At 36.3% G+C, this 27,313-nt stretch overlaps 2 protein-coding genes across 3 annotated transcripts; both read right to left on the bottom strand.

Moving 5' to 3' along the window:
- Positions 1 to 13,130: 13,130 nt before the first annotated feature.
- LOC139888708 (uncharacterized) lies at positions 13,131 to 13,595 on the bottom strand. Its single transcript, XM_071871701.1, has one exon. The coding sequence runs from the start codon at positions 13,593 to 13,595 to the stop codon at positions 13,131 to 13,133; it is 465 nt and encodes a 154-aa protein (XP_071727802.1).
- Positions 13,596 to 19,121: 5,526 nt separating this feature from the next.
- LOC139891803 (cytochrome P450 94A1-like) lies at positions 19,122 to 22,015 on the bottom strand. Of its 2 annotated transcripts, none has more exons than XM_071874800.1 (2): positions 21,608 to 22,015; positions 19,122 to 20,284 (listed from the first exon to the last, which is right to left on the bottom strand). In XM_071874800.1, the coding sequence occupies exons 1-2, from the start codon at positions 21,975 to 21,977 to the stop codon at positions 19,299 to 19,301; spliced, it is 1,356 nt and encodes a 451-aa protein (XP_071730901.1). In that variant the 5' UTR covers positions 21,978 to 22,015; the 3' UTR covers positions 19,122 to 19,298. The 2 variants fall into 2 exon arrangements, with proteins under 2 accessions (XP_071730901.1, XP_071730900.1); XM_071874799.1 differs by having other exon boundaries at positions 21,368 to 22,015.
- Positions 22,016 to 27,313: the final 5,298 nt, after the last annotated feature.

Below are 27,313 nucleotides of genomic sequence, written 5' to 3' on the forward strand. Positions count from 1 at the left end.
AACGGCATATCACATGTGTGAATTGGATTCCCGAAACTTAAAATGCATTTGATGAACTTGAAACTTTGAAAATGGATTCTTAATGATCACTTGACGGAAAATCGGTTATTGAAATTGATGTTTTTGTTTGATGAAACGTGTTTAGTTGTTTTCCTTGTCAAATTACCTTTCCAACGATATATAGTATGCATTTTGGATGTTTTCGGTTCATAAAATATGTTAATTTGAGTTTTGGTTCGTGACTTGGTCTATTTTTCTGCAAACAGCAAAAATTCCAGGTATGCGCGCCGTGCAACCTCAGCGCGCCGCGCAAAACAGAAATCCCAGATATTTGTCCCCTTTAGTTGAGTTCTGACCCGGATTTACACTAGGGTGCGCGCCGCGCAACCCATAGCGCGCCGCGCATATGCCCAGCTCATTTTTGTTTTTATTTTTCCTTTCACAAAATGTTTCCCGCTTAACCGTAACTCCGATTACCATGAAACTTGGCCATTCTGCTCATAAATGATTTCTCATCATGGGAAAATTGTCGGATACCCGACCCGACCCCGTTGACCTTGACTTTGACCAAGTTTGACTTTTAGTCAAACTTAACCAAACAATTATACGATCGTTCTAACATGCTTAATTACTTGTATCGTGCATGAAACTTGACTAATTGATTCACATGCTACATAATCGAGTCGTAACGAGCCATAGGACTAATTGAACATCTTTGACCGTTTGTGTTTACCGTTATTGATATAACCTATATGTTTAGGTCAAGACTAGCTTTGTCTTTGCACGCGTTTACTTGTTGAAGTACTTTATTAACTCTTGCACGCAAGGTGAGATCATAGTCCCACTTTTACTCTTTTTGAACTTATATTTGGGATGAGAAAACATAAACGATTCTTTTGAACTAAGTGAACACAAGAACGGGAAAACAAACATTCTACATACGAGTTTAGAACAAAAATCCTCAATTCGATTATCATTAGTTACACTTGACGGGTGTAAGCGAGAACTTATGTTATATGGCCATATGGGTTGACAACCCTCATCTTTGACGGTTCGCTACCGTCTACAGATGAAATATATTTTCGAGAATCAGTGTTTGTTCTAGCACTATGGATGGGGTATACAATGGATGGAATGTTAAGCTTTGATAATTGGGTGCTCGTGAATATTAACTTTTAGAATGTATTACTATTATTTCAACTTTTCAAACCTTGTGGTTCGATTTACTTACTTTTACTCACTTACTTACTTAAACCTATGATTTCACCAACGTTTTCGTTGACAGATTTCTATGTTTTTCTCAGGGCTTGCACGTTATGTGAAACATGCTTCCGCTTACTATTTGATACTTGCATTGGATGTCGAGTATACATGCATTTCATGGAGCGTCTTTGACTTTACTTTAAACCGTGTCGTCTAGATTTCATTTGTACTTATAACCTTGTAACTTAACTGTTGGTTGAACAATTCTTGTAAACTTTGGAAACAATCTTTATTTTGAAATGATGGCGACATATTTTGGTCAAACGTTGTCATAAAGACTTATGACCAGGTGATGGGACCCATGTAGACGACGCCGTCACTTGACGATTTGTCGGGGTCGCTACAAGTGGTATCAGAGCCTTGGTTGTAGGGATTTAGAGTTCATTTGTGTCCACCCCGAGTCATAGGGTACATAGGTGAATCTAGACTACAACCGGCATATAGACTGAAGTAGGAATTACTTGACTATTTGTGCATTTATACTCGAACTCTTCTATCATATCTAACTCGTATTCGATCTTGATCTTACGTTGATAAATTTTGTTGACGCGCCACCTTGACTTTATAAAGTAATGTTAAATGCACATGTAAATCAGGGTAATATAATTTCCGGGATTATATTACGGTGATTCACATGGACGTTCCGACATTATGACGTAAAGAATTTAAGGCGAGTCAAGGAAAAATTTCCTCTCTATCCTTATTCCATACTCCGGTTAGTATTGTTGAAAATACTAACCAACGATATTCTTGTGTCATGAAGGAACAATGGCTCACCAAGGTCAACACAATACTCCTCTCGAAACCCTAGAACAAGCTCTTCAACGAATGATAACCACCGCCGTGGGTACGGCCGTGGCCGATCACTTTTCTAACAACAACAATCATGGAACCGGTAATTCAAACGAAGGTTGCTCCTACAAGAACTTCATGAAGTACAATCCTCCCACTTTCGATGGAACCGGGGGACCGGTTACTCTCACCCGATGGTTTGAACAAACAGAATCCGTTTTTAGCATAAGCGGTTGTCAGGACCAAGATAAGGTCAAGTTTTCCACCCTCACTCTTACCGGTATCGCTCTCTCATGGTGGAACACGTATGTACAATCAGTGGGTATCGATGAAGCCCTTACACTCTCTTGGACCGAATTAAGAGAAAGAATGATCACCGAATACTTCCCGCGCGATGAGACTCGAAGGCTCGAGCAAGGGCTAAGGAATTTAAAAACGGTCGGGAACGACCTCGAAGCTTATAATCAACGGTTTACCGAACTAGTCACAATGTGTCCAAATATCATGACTCCCGAATCCCTAAGAGTCGAACTTTACATGGATGGCCTCCCTAAGAGCATTCAACACAGGGTAATGACACCTCGACCCACTAACCTACAAGAGGCTTTAACAATGGCCCGCCATACTTTAGACACGGCGAATGAAATGGAAACGCCGGCACCAATGGTCGAGAACCAATCGAGCGGCAATAAAAGAACATGGGAAGCCTCTCAATCAAGCAACCACAACCACAACAACCTCTCCAAGAAGCCTTTCGCCTCCAACGACAAGAAAGGCTATACCGGAAAACTACCTTTTTGTAACGAATGCCGCAAGCATCACTTTGAAGGATGTGGCAGGTTCCTCCACCGGCGCCAAGGAAGTGGTCACATCGCCAAACATTGTGGAAGTGCCACCCCCATCACTCAAAAGGGACCCAACCCACGAAAGTTGGTCACTTGCTACGCATGTGGCCAAACGGGTCATTTTAGGAATGAATGCCCAAATAAGAAAATCAACCCCAACGCACGCCGTTGAACTTTCAACATCAACGCCTAGGATGCCCGAGACGACGATGGACTAGTCACGGGAACGTTTCTTCACAACAAACCGTATGTTTCATACTTATTCGATTCAATTACCACTAGACGTTTTACAACCAAGACTTTGACTTGTACTCATTACATTCCACCTTTTTCCCTTAGATACTACTTAGGCAATTTAAGCGACCAACGGAAAGATATTGTGTGTCTATAAATTCTATCGGAGGATATACGTTAAGAATATTGACTTGACACCTATAGAACTAGGGAGCTCAAAACCTATTCATTAAGGAGAAATTGTTGCCCTACATTTATGTATAGATTATTGTGAACTAAGAAATTTTTGGTTGGAAACCGATACCCTCTCCCTCGCATCCATGACCTCATGATTATTTGCACGAATCCCGTATGTTCCAAATCGACCTCCGTTCCGGTTATCATCAATTGGGGGTTAAGGGAGACGATGTCTCCTAAGCCATTTTCTGAACTCGCGACGTTAGTTGTAAATCTCTCTTAGTACCGTTTGATTTATTTAGGACTCCGTCCGTATTCATGAACCTCCTAAACCACGTATGCAACTTATCTAGACGAATCTGTTATCGTATTTATAGATGACATCTTAACTTATTCAAGTAAAGAAGGAAAACGAACAACATCACCATCTTAAGCTCGAACTTTTGAGAAAAGAGCAACTCTATACCAAATTCTCCGAGTGAGAATTTCTGTTGAACGAAGTCCAATTTTCTAGACCATGATGTTAATGGTCAAGGCATTACAATCAATCTCGAAATCAAGCCACATGTAATCAGGAAACTCTCCCAACTCAGACTTGTATTCGTAAAATCTTAGATCTCGTCTATTTTTACCGAAGATTCATTTCTGACTTTTCTCGTGTCACACGACTTTTAAACTCGTTAACTCACTAAGGAAAACTCTAAACCTCTCCGTGTTCGAACCTTGAGCGTGATTCTTCACACCAACATTTCTAGTTAAAATCGTATAGCAACAGATGGAACTCAAACATGGAAATATTTCTACTTGAACGCCGAAAGGCATACTCTCTCGACTCAAAAATCAACATAACTGAAATTCGTTATTTTGCACGAAGAATTCGAATACTAAATTGTGGATCCGATCAATGTTCTCGTCATCCCGTACCACACTACCTACCTCTGTTATTTCACCGTCACCGTCTGATATTACTGGGATTTAAGATAACACACAATCCAACGATACTTCACTCTTCTTTGACTTAACGCCCTTGTGTTTCTGATAATCGGTCAACTATTATTCAACCCCGAACTATACAACTACGTGTACTACCTCGTTTCTCTTTCAGACTTCAACTTTTGACAACTAGAGGCACGTTATGGCAACCTCGAGATGTAAACTCATCCTATTCTAAGTCCTCATTTCACTACTATCTTTACCGTTCGCATTTCCGTTTAAAGAAACTCCTTGTAACATTTCTCCATGGATAGAGAAACTCCTCATATTACATAAGTATTCGCCACGAGGGTGAATAGTCCTAACGAACATTTTTCGAACCCTAACTAACTTGTTCAAACGTATCTTAAGAGATTCTATTCCAACACGGTGTATCTTTGTCAATTATTCCGTATCGAAATACTCGTTTCACTTCTAGTTTTACAAGAAACCTTGGGAACCCGCTTAGACATGAGTACCGCGTACCACCCACAAACTGACGAACCGAGCAAACGAACGATTTACGTCTTGGAAAGACATGTCACAAACTCGTATTGTCACCTTTAGTAGATCACTCTTACAACAGTAGTTACCACTCGTGTGTTCACGCGCACTTTCCGAAACCCTATATGACCGCTAATGTCATACCCCTGTTCATTTAACCAAAGCATCAACCACCGAAATCTGAACTCCATCAAGAAACAACAATTGAAATCATTCAAATCCGGGGAGGGCTCGAGACGATCCGTAGTCGCCAAAAGAGTTATACCAAACTTAGATGAAAACCTCACAAATCCCAGTGTGTAACCGCGTAATATTGAGAAACCGCACCTTGGAAAGGTGTAATCCATTTTGGGAAATCGAGAAAGGCTATAGCCGCAATATTGAACCTTTTGAAACCTTGGGGCGTATTGGAACCGCTTCCTACCGTTTAGAACTTCCGACTCAATTAAGTTTCCGTTTACCTTACATTTCGTGTAACAAACATAGAAACGTGTCCTACGGAACAGGAACGTGCAATTCTTCTAAATGCACCAACTATTGAAGACAAACTTCTCTTCATAGGAAAACCAGTTGAAACCGGGGATCGTAAAAATCCAAATTCATGAGAACACTCAAGGACGTACCTTCACTTATTCATAGCATTGACATCTCCGGTCTCGAGTGAGAGGCATCGATTATTATTTTCCAACTAAATTTCGGGACGAAATTTCTTTTGAGGTGTGGATAATGTAACATCCCGCATTTTTCCGTTAAATTATTTTAACGCCCGTCTTTTTCTTTTTAAATAATACCCTTCATATCTAGATTCGTATCCTTTGTTAAGTAACATTTTAAATATTCTCGTTATCGGATTTTTTAATATCTCCCGTACTTCCGTGTAATTTAAAATATTTCGTTTGGTTAATTCCCGCACCCGACAACAAACTTGAGGGACTAGTTTCGCCATTGGAGCAAAGATGTGACTAGCTTGACTAGTCAACACCCACCTCCCCATTTTCCTTTTCATTTTCATTTCCATTTTCTTTCTATACTTTCCAATTTTCTCTCAAACACCACTACAAAGAATCATCATCTAAATTCGGATTTGGAAGCTTCAACCAAAACAAAATACATATTTGGAATCCTCTCTTCATCCTCTTCAATTTGATACCAACTTCATCTCATTTGGGTAACTTTCTAAAATCACTAATTTTATGTGTTCTTGAGATTTTTGAGTTATAAAGTTGTTAATTAGTGTCTATGGCTCATTGTGATGTCGTGTATGTAATTTGTATGCTCGATTCGTTGTTTTTGGTGTAGCTAGTTCAATATGAAAATTACTTGCTAAATCCTTGATTTTGGATGATCAAATGTTGTTAGATTGTTAAAGTGCATGTTTTAAAAGTGTTACTAGTATCATTAGCTTCGTTTTGATGTATAGGTTGATTAAGGAAACTCCAAAAACATGATTATTGATTTTGAGATGTTTGACTAGGGTTTGATAGTTCTTGACATGAATTTTTGGATGCTTGAATGCCATGAAATGTTAATTGTTAGTGTTTAGTAGTAATGTATGCTTCATTACCTTCAAAACGGCATATCACATGTGTGAATTGGATTCCCGAAACTTAAAATGCATTTGATGAACTTGAAACTTTGAAAATGGATTCTTAATGATCACTTGACGGAAAATCGGTTATTGAAATTGATGTTTTTGTTTGATGAAACGTGTTTAGTTGTTTTCCTTGTCAAATTACCTTTCCAACGATATATAGTATGCATTTTGGATGTTTTCGGTTCATAAAATATGTTAATTTGAGTTTTGGTTCGTGACTTGGTCTATTTTTCTGCAAACAGCAAAAATTCCAGGTATGCGCGCCGTGCAACCTCAGCGCGCCGCGCAAAACAGAAATCCCAGATATTTGCCCCCTTTAGTTGAGTTCTGACCCGGATTTACACTAGGGTGCGCGCCGCGCAACCCATAGCGCGCCGCGCATATGCCCAGCTCATTTTTGTTTTTATTTTTCCTTTCACAAAATGTTTCCCGCTTAACCGTAACTCCGATTAACATGAAACTTGGCCATTCTGCTCATAAATGATTTCTCATCATGGGAAAATTGTCGGATACCCGACCCGACCCCGTTGACCTTGACTTTGACCAAGTTTGACTTTTAGTCAAACTTAACCAAACAATTATACGATCGTTCTAACATGCTTAATTACTTGTATCGTGCATGAAACTTGACTAATTGATTCACATGCTACATAATCGAGTCGTAACGAGCCATAGGACTAATTGAACATCTTTGACCGTTTGTGTTTACCGTTATTGATATAACCTATATGTTTAGGTCAAGACTAGCTTTGTCTTTGCACGCGTTTACTTGTTGAAGTACTTTATTAACTCTTGCACGCAAGGTGAGATCATAGTCCCACTTTTACTCTTTTTGAACTTATATTTGGGATGAGAAAACATAAACGATTCTTTTGAACTAAGTGAACACAAGAACGGGAAAACAAACATTCTACATACGAGTTTAGAACAAAAATCCTCAATTCGATTATCATTAGTTACACTTGACGGGTGTAAGCGAGAACTTATGTTATATGGCCATATGGGTTGACAACCCTCATCTTTGACGGTTCGCTACCGTCTACAGATGAAATATATTTTCGAGAATCAGTGTTTGTTCTAGCACTATGGATGGGGTATACAATGGATGGAATGTTAAGCTTTGATAATTGGGTGCTCGTGAATATTAACTTTTAGAATGTATTACTATTATTTCAACTTTTCAAACCTTGTGGTTCGACCGACTTACTTTTACTCACTTACTTACTTAAACCTATGATTTCACCAACGTTTTCGTTGACAGATTTCTATGTTTTTCTCAGGGCTTGCACGTTATGTGAAACATGCTTCCGCTTACTATTTGATACTTGCATTGGATGTCGAGTATACATGCATTTCATGGAGCGTCTTTGACTTTACTTTAAACCGTGTCGCCTAGATTTCATTTGTACTTATAACCTTGTAACTTAACTGTTGGTTGAACAATTCTTGTAAACTTTGGAAACAATCTTTATTTTGAAATGAAGGCGACATATTTTGGTCAAACGTTGTCATAAAGACTTATGACCAGGTGATGGGACCCATGTAGACGACGCCGTCACTTGACGATTTGTCGGGGTCGCTACATTTTGGATCCGAGTCCTAGTTGACGCATGTTCGAATCCAGGTGGAGGTTTTCTCGAGGATTATGTTCTGGTGAATAAAGGTGTATGCCTTAAGCCACTCGGTTTAATCCAAAGAACGTCAGGTACCCAATGCGACGATGGTGTGTGAAGAGTTTTCTCCTAACGCGTGTGTATTAGATACAACAACAATACCCAATCCCGCACATGTGAGGTATGGGGGATGTGAGATGTAGACAATCCTTCCTCTACCCTAGACTAGAAAAGAAGTCGTCTCTCTAACCACGAGTTGAGAAAAAAATCCTCCGCCCACCGAAAGAGAAAGTCATCCCCCTCCCTAATCCCGAGTAGAGAGACTGCTTCCGTGAGGACCTCCGGCAAAAAAAAAAAAAAGGAATAATAAGAAAATAAAAGCTAGAAAAATTAAAAACAGAAAGTAAAAACGGACGCCATGAAAATGGTGGATTTAAATTTTCATGGGTTTTAAAGCTGCCTGGGAATTAATTTAGGCTCTAAGCGGCGGTCAAGTTGCCAATAGATCGACGCTTGTTGGTGCGTCGATTAATAGAGCCAAAAGTCAATGAAAACATAACTCGAAAGGCGTGCCAGGTGGAAGTTGTTGCTCAAGCAAAGAGCCAACCACCAGTAACAAACTAAACACCACTCATGCACCTTTACGGTAGACATCTCCGAAACCACCCAACCAAATGGACACCAACCAAGCTCAGGAGCAAAGGAGGTCGTCCTCAGCCGTAATAGCTCCAAGATGCACCGAACGATGCCAGACACCTAATAATACATACATACATACATACATGCATGCATGCATGCATGCACGCAACTGTACATAAGCATACATGCTATACCTACGTACCTACAAACATATATACATATATACATACAACCATGCATACATAACATGCATATTTACATGAGCATACTTACCTATGTACATACATAAATACCTACATACCTACATTCCATATGCGTAGATACAAACCTAGTCATACATAAGTCTAATTACATAAACATACACACGTGTATACCTATATACCCACCTACAAACAGACAAAAATGTAATAACCCGCTTTTTTTCGTTAATTTATTTTAACGCCCGTCTTTTTTTTTATATAATATCTTTCGTTATCTAAATTCGTATCTTCCGTTAATTAGCGTTTATAATATTCCCGTTATTTAATTATAACATATCTCGTTTACTCTAGCGTATTTAAGATAATTCGTATGGTTAATTCACGCACCCGCTTTTAAACTCGAGGGACTAATGTTGTCAAGTGGGCAAACTAGTGACTAGTCAACTAGTCAATCCTCCACCTCCCACCATTCATTTCCACCTCCCAAAATATCTCTACTACTTCCACTTTTCTCCATATTCATCTTCATCATTAAATCATCATCTAAATCATAACTAGGAAGCTTACTTCAAAACAAATTGCATATTTGTGATCTACTAATCAAGACCTTCATTTTGGTACCAATTTCATCACTTGGGGTAAGCTTTTCAAAAACACTAGATTTCTTGTTCTTGGTGTTCTTGGTTAATAAAAGTGTTAGTTAGTGTCTATGGCTCGAGTCTAACATGAATATATGATTTGTTTGCTCGTTCTTGTCATTTTTGTGTAACTAGCTTGAACTTGAAAAGTGACTAATTTAATCTTGAGATTTGGTTGATTAAATATTGTTAGATGTTAAAGTGCATGTATTAAATGTGTTACTAGCATCACTAGCTTCAATTTGGTATGTAGGTTGACTTAGAAAGACTCCAATAACATGATTGATGAGTTTATGATTTTTGGTTAGGGTTTGGTAGCCTTAAATATGAATTTTGACGCATTAAATGCTTTACAATGTTGTTGGTACGTGTTTAGTTGTAATGTATGCGTAATTACCTTCGAAACGGGGTAATATATGTGTGTGTTAAGTTCCCGAATCATCGTTTGCATTTATGAGCTTGAAACATTAAATGGTGAGCATTAAATGATCATTCGATGAGGATTTAGTCATTTTAAATGATGGATTTGATTGATGATATTGGTTGATTAAATATTGTTAGATGTTAAAGTGCATGTATTAAATGTGTTACTAGCATCACTAGCTTCAATTTGGTATGTAGGTTGACTTAGAAAGACTCCAATAACATGATTGATGAGTTTATGATTTTTGGTTAGGGTTTGGTAGCCTTAAATATGAATTTTGATGCATTAAATGCTTTACAATGTTGTTGGTACGTGTTTAGTTGTAATGTATGCGTAATTACCTTCGAAACGGGGTAATATATGTGCGTGTTAAGTTCCCGAATCATCGTTTGCATTTATGAGCTTGAAACATTAAATGGTGAGCATTAAATGATCATTCGATGAGGATTTAGTCATTTTAAATGATGGATTTGATTGATGATATGTGTTTAGTTGTATTCCTCGTTAAAATACCTTTTTAACGATGTATGGTATGCGTTCTAAGTGTTTTCGGTTCATAAATTGTGTTTGAATGAAGTTTGGTTCGAGTTGAACACTTGAAAACAGCCCAGAATTTCTGCTAGGCATTCGGAGCGGCGCGCCGATTCCCTGAGCGGAGCGCCGATTCCCTGAGCGGAGCGCCGAATGCCTACAAAGTGGCACCGAGACTTTGCCTTGAAACGGAGCGGCGCGCCATTTCCTGCTGTCCAAAAAGTCTCATTTTCGTTAAATTCTAACTATGCTACGCACCTCTGATTAACATGCAACTTGTTCTAAGATGCTCATATATGATTATATAACTCTGAAAAATTGTCCGAGACCCGACCCGAACGTGTTGACTTTTCCGTTGACTTTAACTTTGACCAAGTTTGACTTTTAGTCAAACTTAACCAAATACTTATGCAACCGTTCTAACCTTCTTTTATACTTGTATATTGCATGAAACTTGACAACTTGATTCACATGCTACATAATCGAGTCGTAACGAGCCATAGGACTAATTGAACAACTTTGATCGACTTCGTGTTTTACCGATATTGATACAACCTACTGTTTAGGTCAAGACTAGCATTCGTTCTTGCACACGTTTACTTTGTGAAGTGCCTATATACTCGTGCACTCAAGGTGAGATCATAGTTCCACTTTTACTCTTTTATACTTATAATTGGGATGAGAAAACATAAACGTTTCGTTTTACAAAGTGAACACAAGTACGAAAACAAACATTCTACGTACGAGTTAGAACAAAAATCCTCAAGTTCAATTATCATTAGTTACACTTGTAGGGTGTAAACGAGAACTTATGTTGTGTGGATCCATACGGGCATGACAAGCCCTCATTCGGACGGTTCGCTACCGTTAGCGGATGAAATATATTTTCGGGTATAGTGTAGGTTCTAACACTATGATTCAGAGGTACCATTCAGTTAAGCCTTGATAATTGGGTGCTCGTGATACAAATAACAACTTTTGGAATGTAAACGATTTGGATAATCAACTTATACTAAATCTTGTGGTTCAATACAACTTACTTACTAAACCTATGATTTCACCAATGTTTTCGTTGACAGATTTTTTATGTTTTTCTCAGGTCCTTGAATGCTAAGTGATACATGCTTCCGCACACTATTTTGATACTTGCTTGGATGTCGAGTATACATGCATACATAGAGCGTCTTTTGACTTTACTTTAAATTGTGTCACATAGGTTTCATTTGTACTTTAAACGTTGTAACGTAACTAGTTGTTAAACAACTTTTGTAAACCTTGAAACATCCTTACATTTGAAATAAATGCGACATATTTTGATCAAACTTTATTTTAAAGACTTATGACCACGTAACGGGACCTAAGTTGATGGCACCGTCAATGACGATTTTGTCGGGTCGTCACAAAAAACATACACACATACAAAAACAAACTAGCATACATACATGCATATACAAACATACGTACATAAAAATACATACCTAAACATACATACAGACATCCAAAAACATACAAACATACATGCATCCATAAACATACATACATGAAGATGCATACATACTCACATACATACATACATGACATTCATCCAAACGTGACCATACCTGCATACATAAACCTAGATACATACCTACATACAACCATACATAAACATACCTGCATACATACATGAAACATAAGTACGCACCTACAAACATATATACATATATACATACAACCATATATACATAACATGTATACATACACGAGCATACATATCTACGTACATATATGAATACATACATACATACCTCCATATACGTGGATACATACCTAGTCATACATAAGCCTATGTACAAAAGCATACATACATGCATACCTATATACCTACCTACAAACAGACAAAACATACATACATACATACCAAACAAACTAGCATACATACATACACATACATACGCATACATAAACATACATACCTAGTCATACATACAGATATCCAAAAACATACATAAATACAGGCATCCGTAAAACATACATACGTGAAGATGCATACATACTCACATACAAACATACATAGATAAACATATAAACCAATACTTACATACACATAGATAAACATAAAACATGCATGCATACAAAACCATACATAGATACTTAAACATGAATACATACATACACATAGATAAACATATAAACCAATACTTACACATATCTGCCCACATACATAGAAATCTCTAAAAACTCTATTCAACTATTCTAATTCTAGTCCTCCACGCATCCCTATCAGAAGTCATGTCCTCGGTCAATAAAAGCTCCTTCATGTCGAGCCTTAGTTTATACACCCAGTCTCCCACCTACGTGTAGGTCGACCCCTCCTCCTTACGCCGTCCACCGTGAGTACCTCGACTCTCCTAACGGGGCAATATGTGGTCACCTCCTCACATGCCTAAACCATCGAAGTCATTCTTCTCTTAGCTTGTCGATGATGCTTCTAACTCCAAGGTTCTCTCTAAACACCCCATTTGGAATCATATCTAACATGGTTTTACCACACGTCCACCTAAGCATCCTCATTTCTGCCACATCTATCCTTCTCTCTTGGGCCTTTGTCATTGGCCAACACTCTGATCCGTACAACATGACAGGTCTAATTGCCACATTGTAGAACTTCCCTTTCAATTTAAGCGGCATCTTCTTGTCGCACAAGACCCCCTTTCGCTGCTCTTCACTTCAACCATCCTACCTTAATACGATGAGTCACATCTTCGTTTATCCTCCCCGATTTGTGGAGCACCGAGCCTAGGTATCTAAACGACTCTTGTGGATGCAAGATCCGGTCTCTAATGCTGATATTCACTCCAACATTTTGTTCGTCGCCAGTCCTGTCGAAATCACACCTAAGATATTTCGTCTTTTGTCTACTGATCCGTAGGCCATTTCGTTCTAAGACCTCCCTCCATTGCTCTAGTCTTCTATTAAGATCCTCCGTGGATTCTGAAACAAGCACAATATCATCGGAAAAAATAGAACACCAAGGGATGCTCTCTTGTATTCCTCGAGACAGCTCGTAAAGGATCAAAGCGAAAAGGAAAGGGCTAAGGGCAGACCCTTGGTGCAGACCTAAGTCTATCGGGAAATACTCCGTGTTTCCCACAGGCGTCCTAACGCAAGAATTTGCCCCGTTGTACATATCAATAATAGCTCTAATATATCTACTTGGGATACCTCTAGCATTAAGGGTCCCCTAAATCAGCTTTCGCGGAACACAATCATAGGCCTTTTCCAGGTCTAGGAAAACCATCTCTAGGCTCTTTTGCTTTTCCCTATACTTCTCCATAAGGCTCCTTATAATATGAATTGCCTCAATCGAGGAACGCCCTGGCATGAAACCAAATTGATTCTCTGAGACATATGTTTCGTGTCGAAGTCTAGTCTCAATCACTCTCTCCCAAAGCTTCATAGTATCAATAAGTAATTTATTGCCTTTATAGTTACCGCAAATTTGGGCATCCCCCTTATTTTTGTAGATGGGGATAATCTCGCTGAGTCTCCATTTTGTAGGAATTTTATAGTTTCTAAAATTCTTGTTAAAAAGACGCGTCAACCACCTAATACCATCCTTGCCAAGGCATCGCCACGCCTCTATTGGAATCTGATCAGGTCCAACAGCTTTGTTTCTCCCCATCTTTCGTAATTCCGATCTTACTTCTTCAAAGCTGATCCTCCTACAGAAAATGTTGTTCTGAAATTGTCCTATAACCAAGTCTTGCAGATCCTCTTGACTCCCGGATCCTTCACTGATGAAAAGAGATGAGAAATACTCTTCCCATCTTTTCTTAATTTCATCTTCCTTCATTATGATTTGACCGGCTTCATCTTTGATAAACTTGATGTTATCTATATCCCTCCTTCTACGTTCCCTAGCTTTTGCGATCCTGTAGATGTCATTTGCTCCTTCTTTGGAGTCTAGTTTCCTATACAAATCTTCATACGCTTTTTCTTTTATACGCGCTACCGCCTTCTTTGCTTCGTTTTTGGTTTCTTTATATCTCTCTTTTGCCCTAGTTGCATCCTCGGGTGTCCCTTCCCGACATGTACTGAGCTCCCTAAACCTCAGTTGCTTAAGCGCGACTTTGATTTGGACCTCGTCGCTCATCCACCATGATTCTCTACTAGATTTATGTCCTCTCGATGTCCCTACTGCCACACCAAAGACTTCCATGGCTACATCTCTAATAGTGGACGCCAGACTATTCCACATCTGATCAGCGTGAACATGAGTTTCCACTCCTGCCTCAACTCTTTCTAGAACCAAAGATTTAAAAGTTTCGGCTTTTCCTTCATTCAGCTTCTTCCATAGGATTCTAGGTTTAGCGGGTCTGACACTTCTGGTAACCCGTCTCCGTAGAACTAGGTCCATGACCAATTATCTGTGTTGGGTGGAACAGGTCCAGGTAGTCAGGACTTTACAGTCTCTGCATGCCCTAAGGTGTCCTTTGCGAAGCAGCAAGTAGTCAAACTGGGTACTATGACCCCCGCTATGGAAAGTTGCTAGTTGGGCTTCCGTCTTCCTGAAGAAAGAATTTGCAACCACCAATTCGTGAGCAACAACAAATTCGAGAATAGAGCGCTCTTCCTCGTTTCTAACTCCGTACCCAAAGCCCCCGTGGACTCCCGCATATCCCTCCGAATCAGTTCCTATATGTCCATTAAGGTCTCCCCAATAAGCAAATGATGATCAGCAGGGCACCTCCTCACAACTTCATCTAACGATTCCCAAAAGCACCTTTTTTCTTCTTCTCCTAAACCAGCATGAGGTGCGTATGCGCTAATGACCATGTAAGTTTTCTCCTGAATAACTAACCTAACCGACATAATCCTTTCGCTACACCTACCCACACCCACAACACTGTCCTTATAAGAATGTCCTATTATGATCCCTTCCTCGTTTCTAGCTCCCCTAGAACCCGAAAACCACAACTTGTAGTCGCCAAAGTCAACCGCTTCTTCACCCTTCCATCTGGTCTCTTGAACACATAAAATATCCACTATACTTTTAAGTAAAATGTCTACAAGCTCCAGGGATTTGCTAGTCAAAGTTCCTACGTTCCAACTACCTACTCTAATCCTAGCCCGATATTCTCTACTCCCTCTAGAACTACCCGCCCCTAAGCTATTAGGACATGACCTCAAGTAACCATGCGTACGAGAAGAGTTAATCTTACCTTATAAACGAAAACAACAAATACCCTAATAGTAGTAAGAGTTGCTAATAACAGAAATAGAAATACAATTAGTAAGCAAAACGATTATGATAGTAATTGCGAATTAGTAATTAATAATAACAATACCAATAATCATAATCATATAGGTTAAAAGATTAGATAAAAGAGTATGTATGTAATATAATTGTTATATTATATATAGAAAAAATAGATAGATATATTTAGTACTCCGTATATGCTATTTATATATGGGGTAGATGCTAATAATTAGGTGTAGAAACGGAAAATTAATAAACTAAGCTAATCAAATTGCCCTAACTGTAGGACACACATACAGATTATAAAGCTCAGCACATATAAATTAGAGTGAGAGTTAAAAAGGTAGGGCAAAGCAAAGCACGCAGCAGATCTAGTAAAAGATGTAGGGATTAGAAAATTGCAAACCAAACGCCGGAAGACTATCCGGCAGCAGGAAGCAGGGGAAATAACGGCGGTGGAGCAACTACGTAGTTCCGGCAACCACGGAGGAGAAAAAAACTCGTAGCCGGAAACTCGCCGAAAAAGTGCCAAAATCTGGTGCCGGCGCGTGGTGGTGCGTCACTAGTCCGTTGCCGGAGAAAATAGTCTTGTTATGTTCAGAAAATTATAACACAGAAAATTATAACACAGTTAAAGATGATGAGGGAAGCTTGTATTGTATAGATTAGTCGAGTTAATTTTCAGGCCAAAGAAAAAGGTGGGTTTTGATGTTTTAGAGTTGACAAAAGCTGTACAATAACGTTCTTCGATGATCGCGTGTATGAGATGTATTAACAATTAATTTGATAATTAGAGAGCAAGTTAGGATTAGATACTGTAAATATAGTTTTCATATTTATTGTAATTTATCTTGTTCCTCAAGTTGTAGAGAATTATTTTCTATTATATGATATCAGCCTAATCGATCTCTCAAAATTCCCACCACTCTTCTATCCTAGTCTTCTGACTTCTTATCTTCAATCTTTTATTTCCGATCCTCATGATCATCAAATATCCATCAACTCGTTTTTTTTTTATTTATTTATTCTTATCAATAAACTTATTAAATCGGTTTACCGCAAAACTGAACTTATTCCTTTTCTAAATCTTCTTTTGTTTGACTTCTATTTGCGGATTAATATTCTCCCTTATTCATACCCAAAAAAAAAAATTGCAATCCTTTTGATATTGTCACGTTGAAATCAAAAGATCATGTGTTTATATTTCGTCCTTTTCTTCTTCTTTGTTTCTTGTTTCTTTCATGTTCTAAATCAAAGTTATATAATCACTTTTTTAATCTTTATTCTTCTTAAAAAACATCGTTCATGTTCTTCTCATTCTCTATTTTCTTGATTCCTAGTCAATCGTATTAGAATATATATATATATATATATATATATATATATATATATATATATATATATATATATATAGATCTCCACTGATCATTGAGCAATCATAGCAATGATCGTACAATTGATCCCTTTGTCGAGCAAGTTTTATCACGAGCAAGTCAGGCCTTTATCGTGTCACCGTTTCTTTACACCACCGACAAGTCTCCACTGTTCTTTTTCTTCTTATTCTTCTTCTATCTTCATGATCTTTTTTTTTTTATTCCCAACCCCCCTTCTATTTGTTTTTCTTCATATTCTAAAAAAAAATGTCATATCTTTTCTATTCCCGTACTTCTTTTATTTTATTTCCATCCATAAATAAATAAAGTCGATATATTCTCATAATTTTCTAATTTATCTTCCCCAATTCTTCGATCTTTTCCATAAATATAATTTCATTTCTTCTTTTGCTTCTTATTTTATATTCTATATTAAAAAAAAAAAAAAAAAACTCTTCCTATCATTCTTTGACCTTTCTTTCTTTGCTTTTCTTTATTTTCTTAAGAAAAAATAAATAAATAATAGAGCTACCAAATCTCAATTTCCTACTATATTCTTTCTAAAAAATTTTCTTCCACTTTTCTATTATTTTTTTCTTTCTAAACTTAATTGCCGTTGTCGAGCTACTACTCTCTTCTTCGAAAAATATATATATTTTTTTTTCTCCTTCATCTATCCTTTTCTAATTTCTTTATTTCCTTTTTATTAATTCTCTAAATTCTTTCCGTAAACAAATTATCTTCGATTTTTTTCTCATATCTTTGTTTCTCAACTAAATTCTATGAAAGTTTCAACTTTTTGATATCTCCAATGCAAGTTCGAAAGCTTTCTCTTGTTTAATTTCATTCTTTTCTTTCCATGAAACAAATTTCATTGTTTTTTTGTCCTTATTATTAACAAAAGAAAAGAAAAAAATATTGTGGAGCTCAAATATGGAGAAGTGAAAGATGATGCAAACTTTATGAAGACATTCCCTATAGTTTTTTTTTCAAGTTTTATTGATTTTGTATAGTTGTAATATGTATTTATGTAATTGCATTCCAGTTTGAGCGTATGTAATTTACTCTCGCTCTAACTGCGGGGAGTATTAGATGTATTAAAGATATAGTTAAGGACCAAGTAACTTGATACTTAGAGAGCAAGTTAGGATTAGATATTGTGTAAATATAGTTTCCATATTTATTATAATTTATTTTATTCTCCAAATCATGTATTGTACTATAAATATTAATGAAATCAATCTGATTTGGAGAATTATTTTCTATTAGTGTGTGAGTAACAAATGAGAGTATTATATGTCGAAATAGCCGTTAAAAAAATAAAAAAAATAAAAAAAATAAAATAACAAAGTCGTATTTGATCAGGAGTTGGATGATATATGGGTCTATCAAACAGTTGGATGATGTTGCCGTCATATCGCATAACACGTAATTAGTTTCAAACATCTATCTTTTCATTGCACTTTTCTGTTCTTGAATCGGTGGCATCTTTTGTATTGTAATTGTATTATGGAGCTGGCAATATATGGTGGTCAGCCAGGTTCGACAACAGTTTCATGTTTAACATGTCATTCATTTTATGGGTTAGGACAGGACGGGTCGATCGCCTATAAAATTCTTTTACTCCATTTCTATAACTCTTCTATAATAATCTCGTACTTCATTGATAATGATCAACGAAAAGATATTATTACAACACCTGTCCAAAATTTTGTACAAAAGTATTATGAGAAGGTTTTTATAATTTTATGCATTAAAAAAAAAATATAGCGACTTTTAACATGTTCCCAGTGTAGCGATTTAGTTACGTGATCCATTTTATATGCTTGACATGACCCATTTATAAGAGTAAATGGGTCAAAATAGCTACCATAAGCAAAGAGTGACCTATTATTCCTTTAATCATTAGTTTTATATATAATATAAATAAGACTCCCTTTGTTCAGTGCACATCCTAATTTGGGAATTTAGGAAAAACACAGTTTTAGTGGCCCGCCGGATTAATTATGATCATCTGAATTGAATTGTGATTGTTGACTTTAATTCTAGTTGTAGCATTGTAGATTCAACATAGGTTAGTTAAGCAATGTTGAACAGATAGTTAAGTAAAGCTTGCAGATATGAGATAACTGTACACTACAACATATCGTTACATACACACTTGTATAATACAGACAATACACTTTTGGTCCCGGCCGCCATTTTGTTATCAAACAGACTTGTATAGTAGTAATGATCGCAATCCAACTGCTACCTGCTACCTATAAGTAGGAAAGGAATATGTCTTCTTCTTTAGTCTGATAGGTAATCCGTTTTTCATACTTAGAAGAAGCGATAGACTATAAGGCGGGTCCACCATCTTTTTTGTCGTACCACCACCTCCGATCACCTCAATTTCAAACTCATACATGACAGCCACAACCACAGATTTCATTTGCAAGTACGCCATTTCTTTTCCTAAACACATTCTAAATCCACCATGAAAAACCGGATACTTAAACTGATCCAACGGCTGATACACCCCATTATCATCTAACCATCTTTCAGGTTTAAACTCTCTACAATCAGCCCCCCAAATTTTCTCCATTCTTCCCATCGCATACGCCGAATAATCCGCAAACCACCCTTTTTTAACTCGTGTTCCATCAGGTAATATGTCATCATTCACTGTTAATCTAGAGTTTATGGGTACAGGTGGAAAAAGTCGCATAGACTCTGATAGTGCAGCATGTAAGTAATTTAAATCCTTTAGTTCATCGAATTTGAGATCTTTTGGGTGATCAATATCGGGTAATGAAGCTATTAATGTGGTAAACTCTTTGTATATCAATCGTTTACAATGTGGGTGTCCATCTAATAACCAAAAGAACCATGTAAGTGCAGTTGCAGTTGAATCTTTACCTGCAAGTATGAAGCTGATGATGATATCTCTCAGGAATTTTCTCCTTTCTTCATCATTATTATATCCCATATCATTACTTGAAACCATGAATCTTGATAGCAAATCTTGGCTATTTTTAGACTCTTCAATTTGTGTTTCTTTCGATTTTATTATATCCATAGCGAATTGATTCACAATTTCAATTGCCTCTTTGAATTTTCTCTCATTACCAATATTAAGAAACCTTTTCACCTTCCACACCATGGGCACCGGAGAGAGAAACCGATTGGAGGTATGCTCTAATGCCGCATCAAATGCTTGAAAGAAGAGCACATTGTTGGAGTCATCCGAGCTCAATGTCACTACAACAGACACATATCCTACACATTAGTTTTTCACATCGACCGAAATGTGCAAATTCATTGTACAAAAAATGAAAAATAAATGAACAGAATTAGTAACTAAGATAAGAGCACAAATAAATGACAAATGCTACTGATAATAAACAATCAAAGTCTTGATATGAATTCAAATTTTTTTTTTTTTTTTTGAAAAGCAGTACGGGATCATTCAGAGAGACCACCCACGCGTTCATCTCCTGCAGTTGCATAACCCGCTCGAACTGCTACCCAGGAGGAAACTCGACTCAATTCAATGGCATGGGCGGTGGATAACCCCCTCTTCCCCCACTGCCCCCGCGATGCGATGTGCGGAAGACACTCTTGGGTGTAATTCAATGGTAAATGGGCAACCTTGTGTGCAATGCTTATAGAATGTTGAAGTGTCACTTAAACACTGTCTTGGAGTCGAACTCCTTACCTTTTACTAAGACAGACATACCACTAACACATGAACTACAAGACAAGGTTTATGAGTTCAAATCTTATTAGTATAGTAGCACATCTTAGAGTGGGGTAAGTGGCTAGTTAAGGCTCAAAAAATGTTTATAGAATGTTGAAGATAATAGGTTGTTAATGTGTGCCAACTAAAGTCCCACATCCAAAATTAAAAATAACTAATGTACGCATATAAACAACTAAGATCCTCCTCTATCACTAATTAGTTAGAGTATTAAGTATAGGATATGTTGTTGAGCTAAAAACGATCCCTATAGAAAATAGAAATATAGAATAACCATTTTTAGGCCCATATAATATTATCCTTATGTGCTTGCCACATAAAGGACTGAAAATGATCAAAACATAAATCGGGATTCATAAACATGAAAAACTTCGTATGTTTCCTCATTTACTGGAAAATTTCATTCCACACATATTTAACCATTTAACATTTTTAAAATAAAATTTAATCCCACACGACACTATTGAACTCAATTGCGTGATCACTTTTTCCGCACCAAACTAATATAATATTCACCATTTTGTGCTACGCAAGATTATTGAGTTATAAAAAGTTTGTTGGTAAAATTACATAATTTGTCAAACCTGGGTCAACTCCAAAGGCGACATTACATATGTTATAGAAGCTGAACTTTCTAAGGACTTGTTGTAAATCTACAATTTCTCCATTGAGCCCAGCAGCAGATGTAAGATCGGGGATTAAAGACTTGGAGAGTTGTGATTGGACGGTTTCAGATATAAAATTTCTAAGCGATTTGGTATTAAATTCATGACTAGCAATCTTTCTTTGTGATGACCAAAGTTGACCATCAGAATTAAATATACCGTTGCCAAGAAGCTCATGGAGCATGGATGTGAACCGGATTCCTTTGACATAATTCGGAAAGTTTGATCGGAGAAAGTGGTGGATGTTGGTGGGGTCCGCCGTGCAGATACCGTGGGAGAGGTTTAGGAAGCCGTTGACTTGTAGTGTTAAAGTAGGAGTGGTGGACAACATGTCGGTCACCCAATCGTGGAACCGGTGTCGGTTTTTGAGAAAACCTACGAGGTTTCCGATGAGTGGATAGGATTCCGGGCATGGTGTTGTGGTCGAAGAGCGGTGGCGACGGAAGGAGGTGGTGGTTAAAATGAGTAGTGATGATAAAGATACGATGAAGATAGACACAAAAATGTAATAGTTGAGATTATCCATCATTGCTTGGTTTATGATGCAGTTGGAAGATAATGAACGGATACCTTATTATTAAAAAAAATGTAGCTCTTAAACTATAACTATATCTCTGGCAAACAGGTTAAGTTGTGTAGGTTTGGATAATAGATTAAAACAATTTTGGGTTGAAATGAGTCATGAGTCAAACGGCTAAAAAATTTAAACGGATTCAAACGGGTGAAATTGGATCAGTTTGAGTAACAAGTAAAAACGAGTAATGGGTCAAATAGATCCAAACGGATCATATACTTTTACATTTGATTTTTTTAAATTTTATATATTGTTTTATTTATTACTAATATATTTATTTATTATATATATATAAGAAAATGTTAATATGCATACTAATTGATATAACTATTAATGATTTCACAAATAATTGACAAGTGAACCTTGTTATGCTCGATTCATTTGACCCATTCACAAGACTCATTATTAAAATTTAGGATTTGATACCATTTTACCCGTTATTTTATATTTTGTATAATACCCAACATGTTAAGGAGAAATTCATTAGACCTTTTTTTAAGTTTTGATTTACATTGTCATGTCTAATTTATTTCAAGACTCAATTGACCCGAAAACTTGATCCATTTAACTCAAATTTAAGATTATGAGTCTCAATTATCAGATATAGACTATACTTAAATTTAAATATATGCATAGATGATACGGAGTAGTTCACTAAGGTCGTAATAAGGTTGTTATTAAAAGTTAGTTGGTGTTATAACCAGTCATATTAAAGTTACATTTTATCTACATCATTACACATTTTTTTTAAGTTTATGACATACAATATTATTTTTAAACGTATATAAGTAAAAGTATATGAGATGACTTTAACCTTTAAAAAATTTCAGTGTTATATTATCTTTTTATTATATGTTATTTTAAAGGGGGATGATTCTAACACAACCTTTTTTGATCCTCACACATCAATTTAAAGAAATGGAGTATTATTAGAAGAGTAAAAGGTTAAAATAGGTGTGTAAGGATCAAAAAAGTGTGTGTTAGAATCATCCCCTTATTTTAAAGTTATCACCAAACAATTTAATACTCATTTCTTGTCAAATATTTTTCAGTTACAACAGTAGAACATATCGAAGATTAAAAACAACATTATTTTACCATATTATTTATCAAATTATAAAAGTAGTAAATTAATAAAAAAATATCTCAAAATAAAATACCATATATTTAACTAGGAACGGAGAGAGTAGTAAATGGTACTCCCTTCATCCCAATTTAATAGACTTGTTTTTCTTTCCGAGATGTCTCAAATTAATAGTTCACTTTTAAAATTAGATAAAACTAGTTTACGAACCCTCGCTTTGCGTCGGGGGTTCGGTTTTCAATGTATTTTATTGCGTTTAGTTTGTAAAATTATTTCGTGGCTAACGATGATGTCGTTGAAGCGCAACTCGAGTCGAACTAAAAGGTATAATCCGTTAAAAATTTAAATGTTATTTTAAATTATTGCATCTCCGCGTTTTGCTATGGAGTTGTCGACTTTTAAAAATTTAACGCAAAATCAACGTGTATGAAAAGTACCTCAAATATTTAACGTTTTTTAAAAAGCGTCCGTTTTGCGTATAGTTAGTGACATTGTGTTCCTAAAATTATTTCGAGTTTAACGATGGTGTCGGGAAAATTTAACTCGTTGCGAGCGAGAAGATATGACCCGTTGAATATTTGGGTGAAGTTTAGTTAAGATTTTTTATGAAAATGGTTATTTGACAATTTACCCCCTGTTTGGGGGTCGCTTTTAATTTTAGAACAAAGTTTGGGGTTTTTTTGGGAAAAGAAAAAAAAGGTGAAAACACAAAAAAAAAAAAAAAAAAGAAGGGAAAGGACGAAAGTGCCCCTGATTACTATTCACAGTTTTTTGTCTGTTAGGTAGTATATAAATATAAATATAAATAATAATAATAATAATAATAATAATAATAACAACAACAACAACAACAACAACAACAACAACAACAACAATAATAATAATAATAATAATAATAATAATAATAATAATAAAAATAAATAATAGAAAGCTTTGGCTACTTTTGTAAATATATAAGATAATATATAATAATAATAATATAAGGTTTTGTGACTATTTTGTAAAAACTAAAACTATGTTGTTTCTTTTCAAAATGTAAAAAGTAGACTAATAACAATAATAAAATAAGGTTTTGTGGCTATTTTGTAAAAACTAAAACTTTGTTGTTTGTTTGCAAAATGGCAAAAGTAAAGTATTCATAACTAAAAATATAAGGTTTTGTGGCTATTTTTATAAAAACTAAAACTTTGTTGTTTCTTTGAAAAATGTAAAAGGTAGACTAATAGTAACTAATACATAGTATAAGGTTTTGTGGCTATTTTATAAAAGCTAAAACTCTATTGTTTGCTTTTAAAGTGGTAAAAGTAGACTATTCATTACCACTTTGTCAATTAGATAAAGGAATAATTAATACGGTAAAGTTCTTTTATACTCTTTAATGACGTGTGTGTAACTGAACACGTCACATGCTTTACGCATGACGTACAATTATTCAACCCGTGTTTTTGGGAGGTGTTTTATAACACTTTGTGATACCGAAAATTTATTATTATTTTTAAATACACAACGTAACTAATAAGCATTATTAATTAACAACATAAATATATTATCATTATGTAAAATTCAAGTGTCACTTAAACACTATTTACAAATACATAATTATATAAAATCCACATCAGCACGCCTGTCGACTCCCCAAAACATGCACGCCCGTCGACTCCCCAAAACATGCAACTAGAAAAGCTAACAACATGCAGGGAGGAGATGGAGGAGTTAGCACGAAGCTAAGTGAATGACACTAACAATTAGCAGTAGTATATATTTCCGTCATACAATGTGTCATACAGCTAAAGCAGACAAGCCACCAGTGTTGTCACAAGAGACTCCGACGGCCTGGTCAAGCCATTAGCCACAGTTGATCAGACTGGGTTTACCGGAAGTTCCTTCCCATAACGAATCGTATAAGTTCTCCATACACAACGAATGAGTCGTTCAAACTTATACAGATCCCCTACCATAAGGAACCCAACCACTAAACCTGGTTGATCTCTACCTACCCTTAACTTGATAGGGACGTACTAGTGTTATAACACAGAAAACCAACACGTATATCATATACGATATCATTCAATATCCAACAACAAGAATAGCATGGTAATCCTAACTAGCATGGCACAAGGACAACTAGCTACTCTATACTATGCATTAACGGCTAGTCCCACTCACCGAATACCAGCAACAGAAGGTTCTCAAAGGTCTAATCTTTCTGAGCCTTTTCTCTTTCTTTATTACCTGCACAAAAACAAAAACAAGTTACTAACTTTATTCCAAGAATAGTGATGATAGTATTGAATCATTAACAAACTAGGTCTACATCTATCAACCCTTTACTAAGCCACATTTTCATTCAACGGAATTGTAGTGCACGCTCACAGGAACAACATACATAATACGAAATCATATTAAAATCACAATCCTGGCTGCTAAGGTGTTCTTTAAAAAATTAGACACATGGGAGCATACGACTAGAATATAAAACTTAGAAAACAATTAAAACTTCCATACACCATTGGTCACTGTCAGAGACAGTCGACCGACTGTCAATACACCATCGGTCGATGGTCAAGTCAATCGGTCGATGGTTACTAACAGACACCATCGGTCGATGGTAAATTCAGTCGGTCGAGGATCCTCTCTGTCGGTCAACAGTTGACCAACTATGTTCATCTGCTGCATGCAGAAGATGAACAAAGCTACGAGTTTCAAGCTATAATCACAAATTCTTGATCTAGAGCTCGTTTTTGACATCAATACTGACCTCAACTTAACCTAGTTTAGATTATAAACCCACAACTTTAACATAAAAAAAATCAAAATCAAAGGTTTTGACCTAAAATCACACTTTTAACAAACTAACTCAATAATCCAATTTTGACACAGATTTAAGTATGAAATCTCATGATTCTTACCTTAAAAGAATCGGTAGATGATAAGGAACAATTTGAAGTAACTAATTTGAGCTCAAGAACAAGATTTAGAAATTAGGGTTTGGTAGGTGAAGATAAAGAAGTACAGTGTTTTTTAGGAAGAATCTGGAAAAATGAGAGAAGTAAGCGGACTTTCTTTCACAAAATTGGGTTAAAATCCCATACTTTATAACACACGCGTATTTATTAGTTATCTGATATCTTTCGTACATCGTTAGTCAGCCCTAACGGAGTTTAATTTAAATAAACAAACCTGTTCTGTGACCCTTGTCACAAACTGGTCTTAACCACATAGTCAAATAATAATAATAAACATCATATTAAAATAAAAGTATATAATAACACATATACAAACTTAAGGGCAAAAATAATAATCTTACAGGTCTGAGGGTGTTACAAATCCACTCCCTTAAGAAGATTCAGTCCTCGAAATTTGGTGAAGGTCGAACAAATGAGGATAACGTGCTAGCATTAACTCCTCGGTTTCCAATGTCATGTTGGCACCTAAACTGTGCCGCCACTCAACTAACACCATCGGAATTTGCTTCTTCATTAACTTGGTAATTTTTCGGTCCACCACTCTAATCAGCTCTTCAACTAGTTTCCTGGTCAAATCTACTTTAAAATCCTTTAACGGGAGAATATGACTTTCATCTACGACTTTACACTTTCTTAAGTAGCAAACGTTATTCTGTTGCATCAATACACAACTAAGCCCATGATGTGAAGCGTCACAATAGATCACAAAATCATTAGTACCTTCCGATAATTCTAAGATAGGTGTGGTGGTCAGGTTCTTCTTCAATAACTGAAACACAGACTCTTGATCCTTTGACAACTCAAATTCCTTACCAATTGTGTGTCAATGTTGTTAAAGGTTTCGTGATTTTTGAATACCCCTGAATAAACCTTTTATAATAACCAGCAAGACCTAAAATTTTTTGGATATGTGTTGGGGTCATGGCACTTCCAATTCTTAGTAGTTTCTACTTTAGCTAGGTCAACATGAAAAAACTGATTGTCGACAACATGTCCTAAAAATTGTACCGTCTCAAGCCAAAAATCACACTTAGAAAACTTGGCATATAACTGCCTGTCCCTATAAATTTCAAGATTGTTTTCAATGTTGTTCGTGCTCCTCCTTACTCATAGAATAAATCAAAGTATCATCGATGAAGACACTAACAAACTTGTCTAAGTATAGTTTGCACACTCAATTCATAAGATCCATGAATATAGCAGGCACATTAGTCAAACCAAATGGCATTAAGTACTAAGAA

This window comes from Rutidosis leptorrhynchoides, chromosome 2, assembly GCF_046630445.1.
Source record: "Rutidosis leptorrhynchoides isolate AG116_Rl617_1_P2 chromosome 2, CSIRO_AGI_Rlap_v1, whole genome shotgun sequence".
In the NCBI taxonomy this organism is placed as follows: Eukaryota; Viridiplantae; Streptophyta; class Magnoliopsida; order Asterales; family Asteraceae; genus Rutidosis; species Rutidosis leptorrhynchoides.

Coding starts and splice junctions, on each gene's coding strand:
- LOC139888708 (XM_071871701.1), bottom strand. CDS start 13,595: ATGTACAACGGGGCAAATTCTTGCGTTAGGACGCCTGTGGGAAACACG.
- LOC139891803 (XM_071874799.1), bottom strand. CDS start 21,977: ATGATGGATAATCTCAACTATTACATTTTTGTGTCTATCTTCATCGTA. Junction 20,285..21,367: donor CGCCTTTGGAGTTGACCCAG/GTTTGACAAATT, acceptor TGTCTGTTGTAG/TGACATTGAGCTCGGATGAC.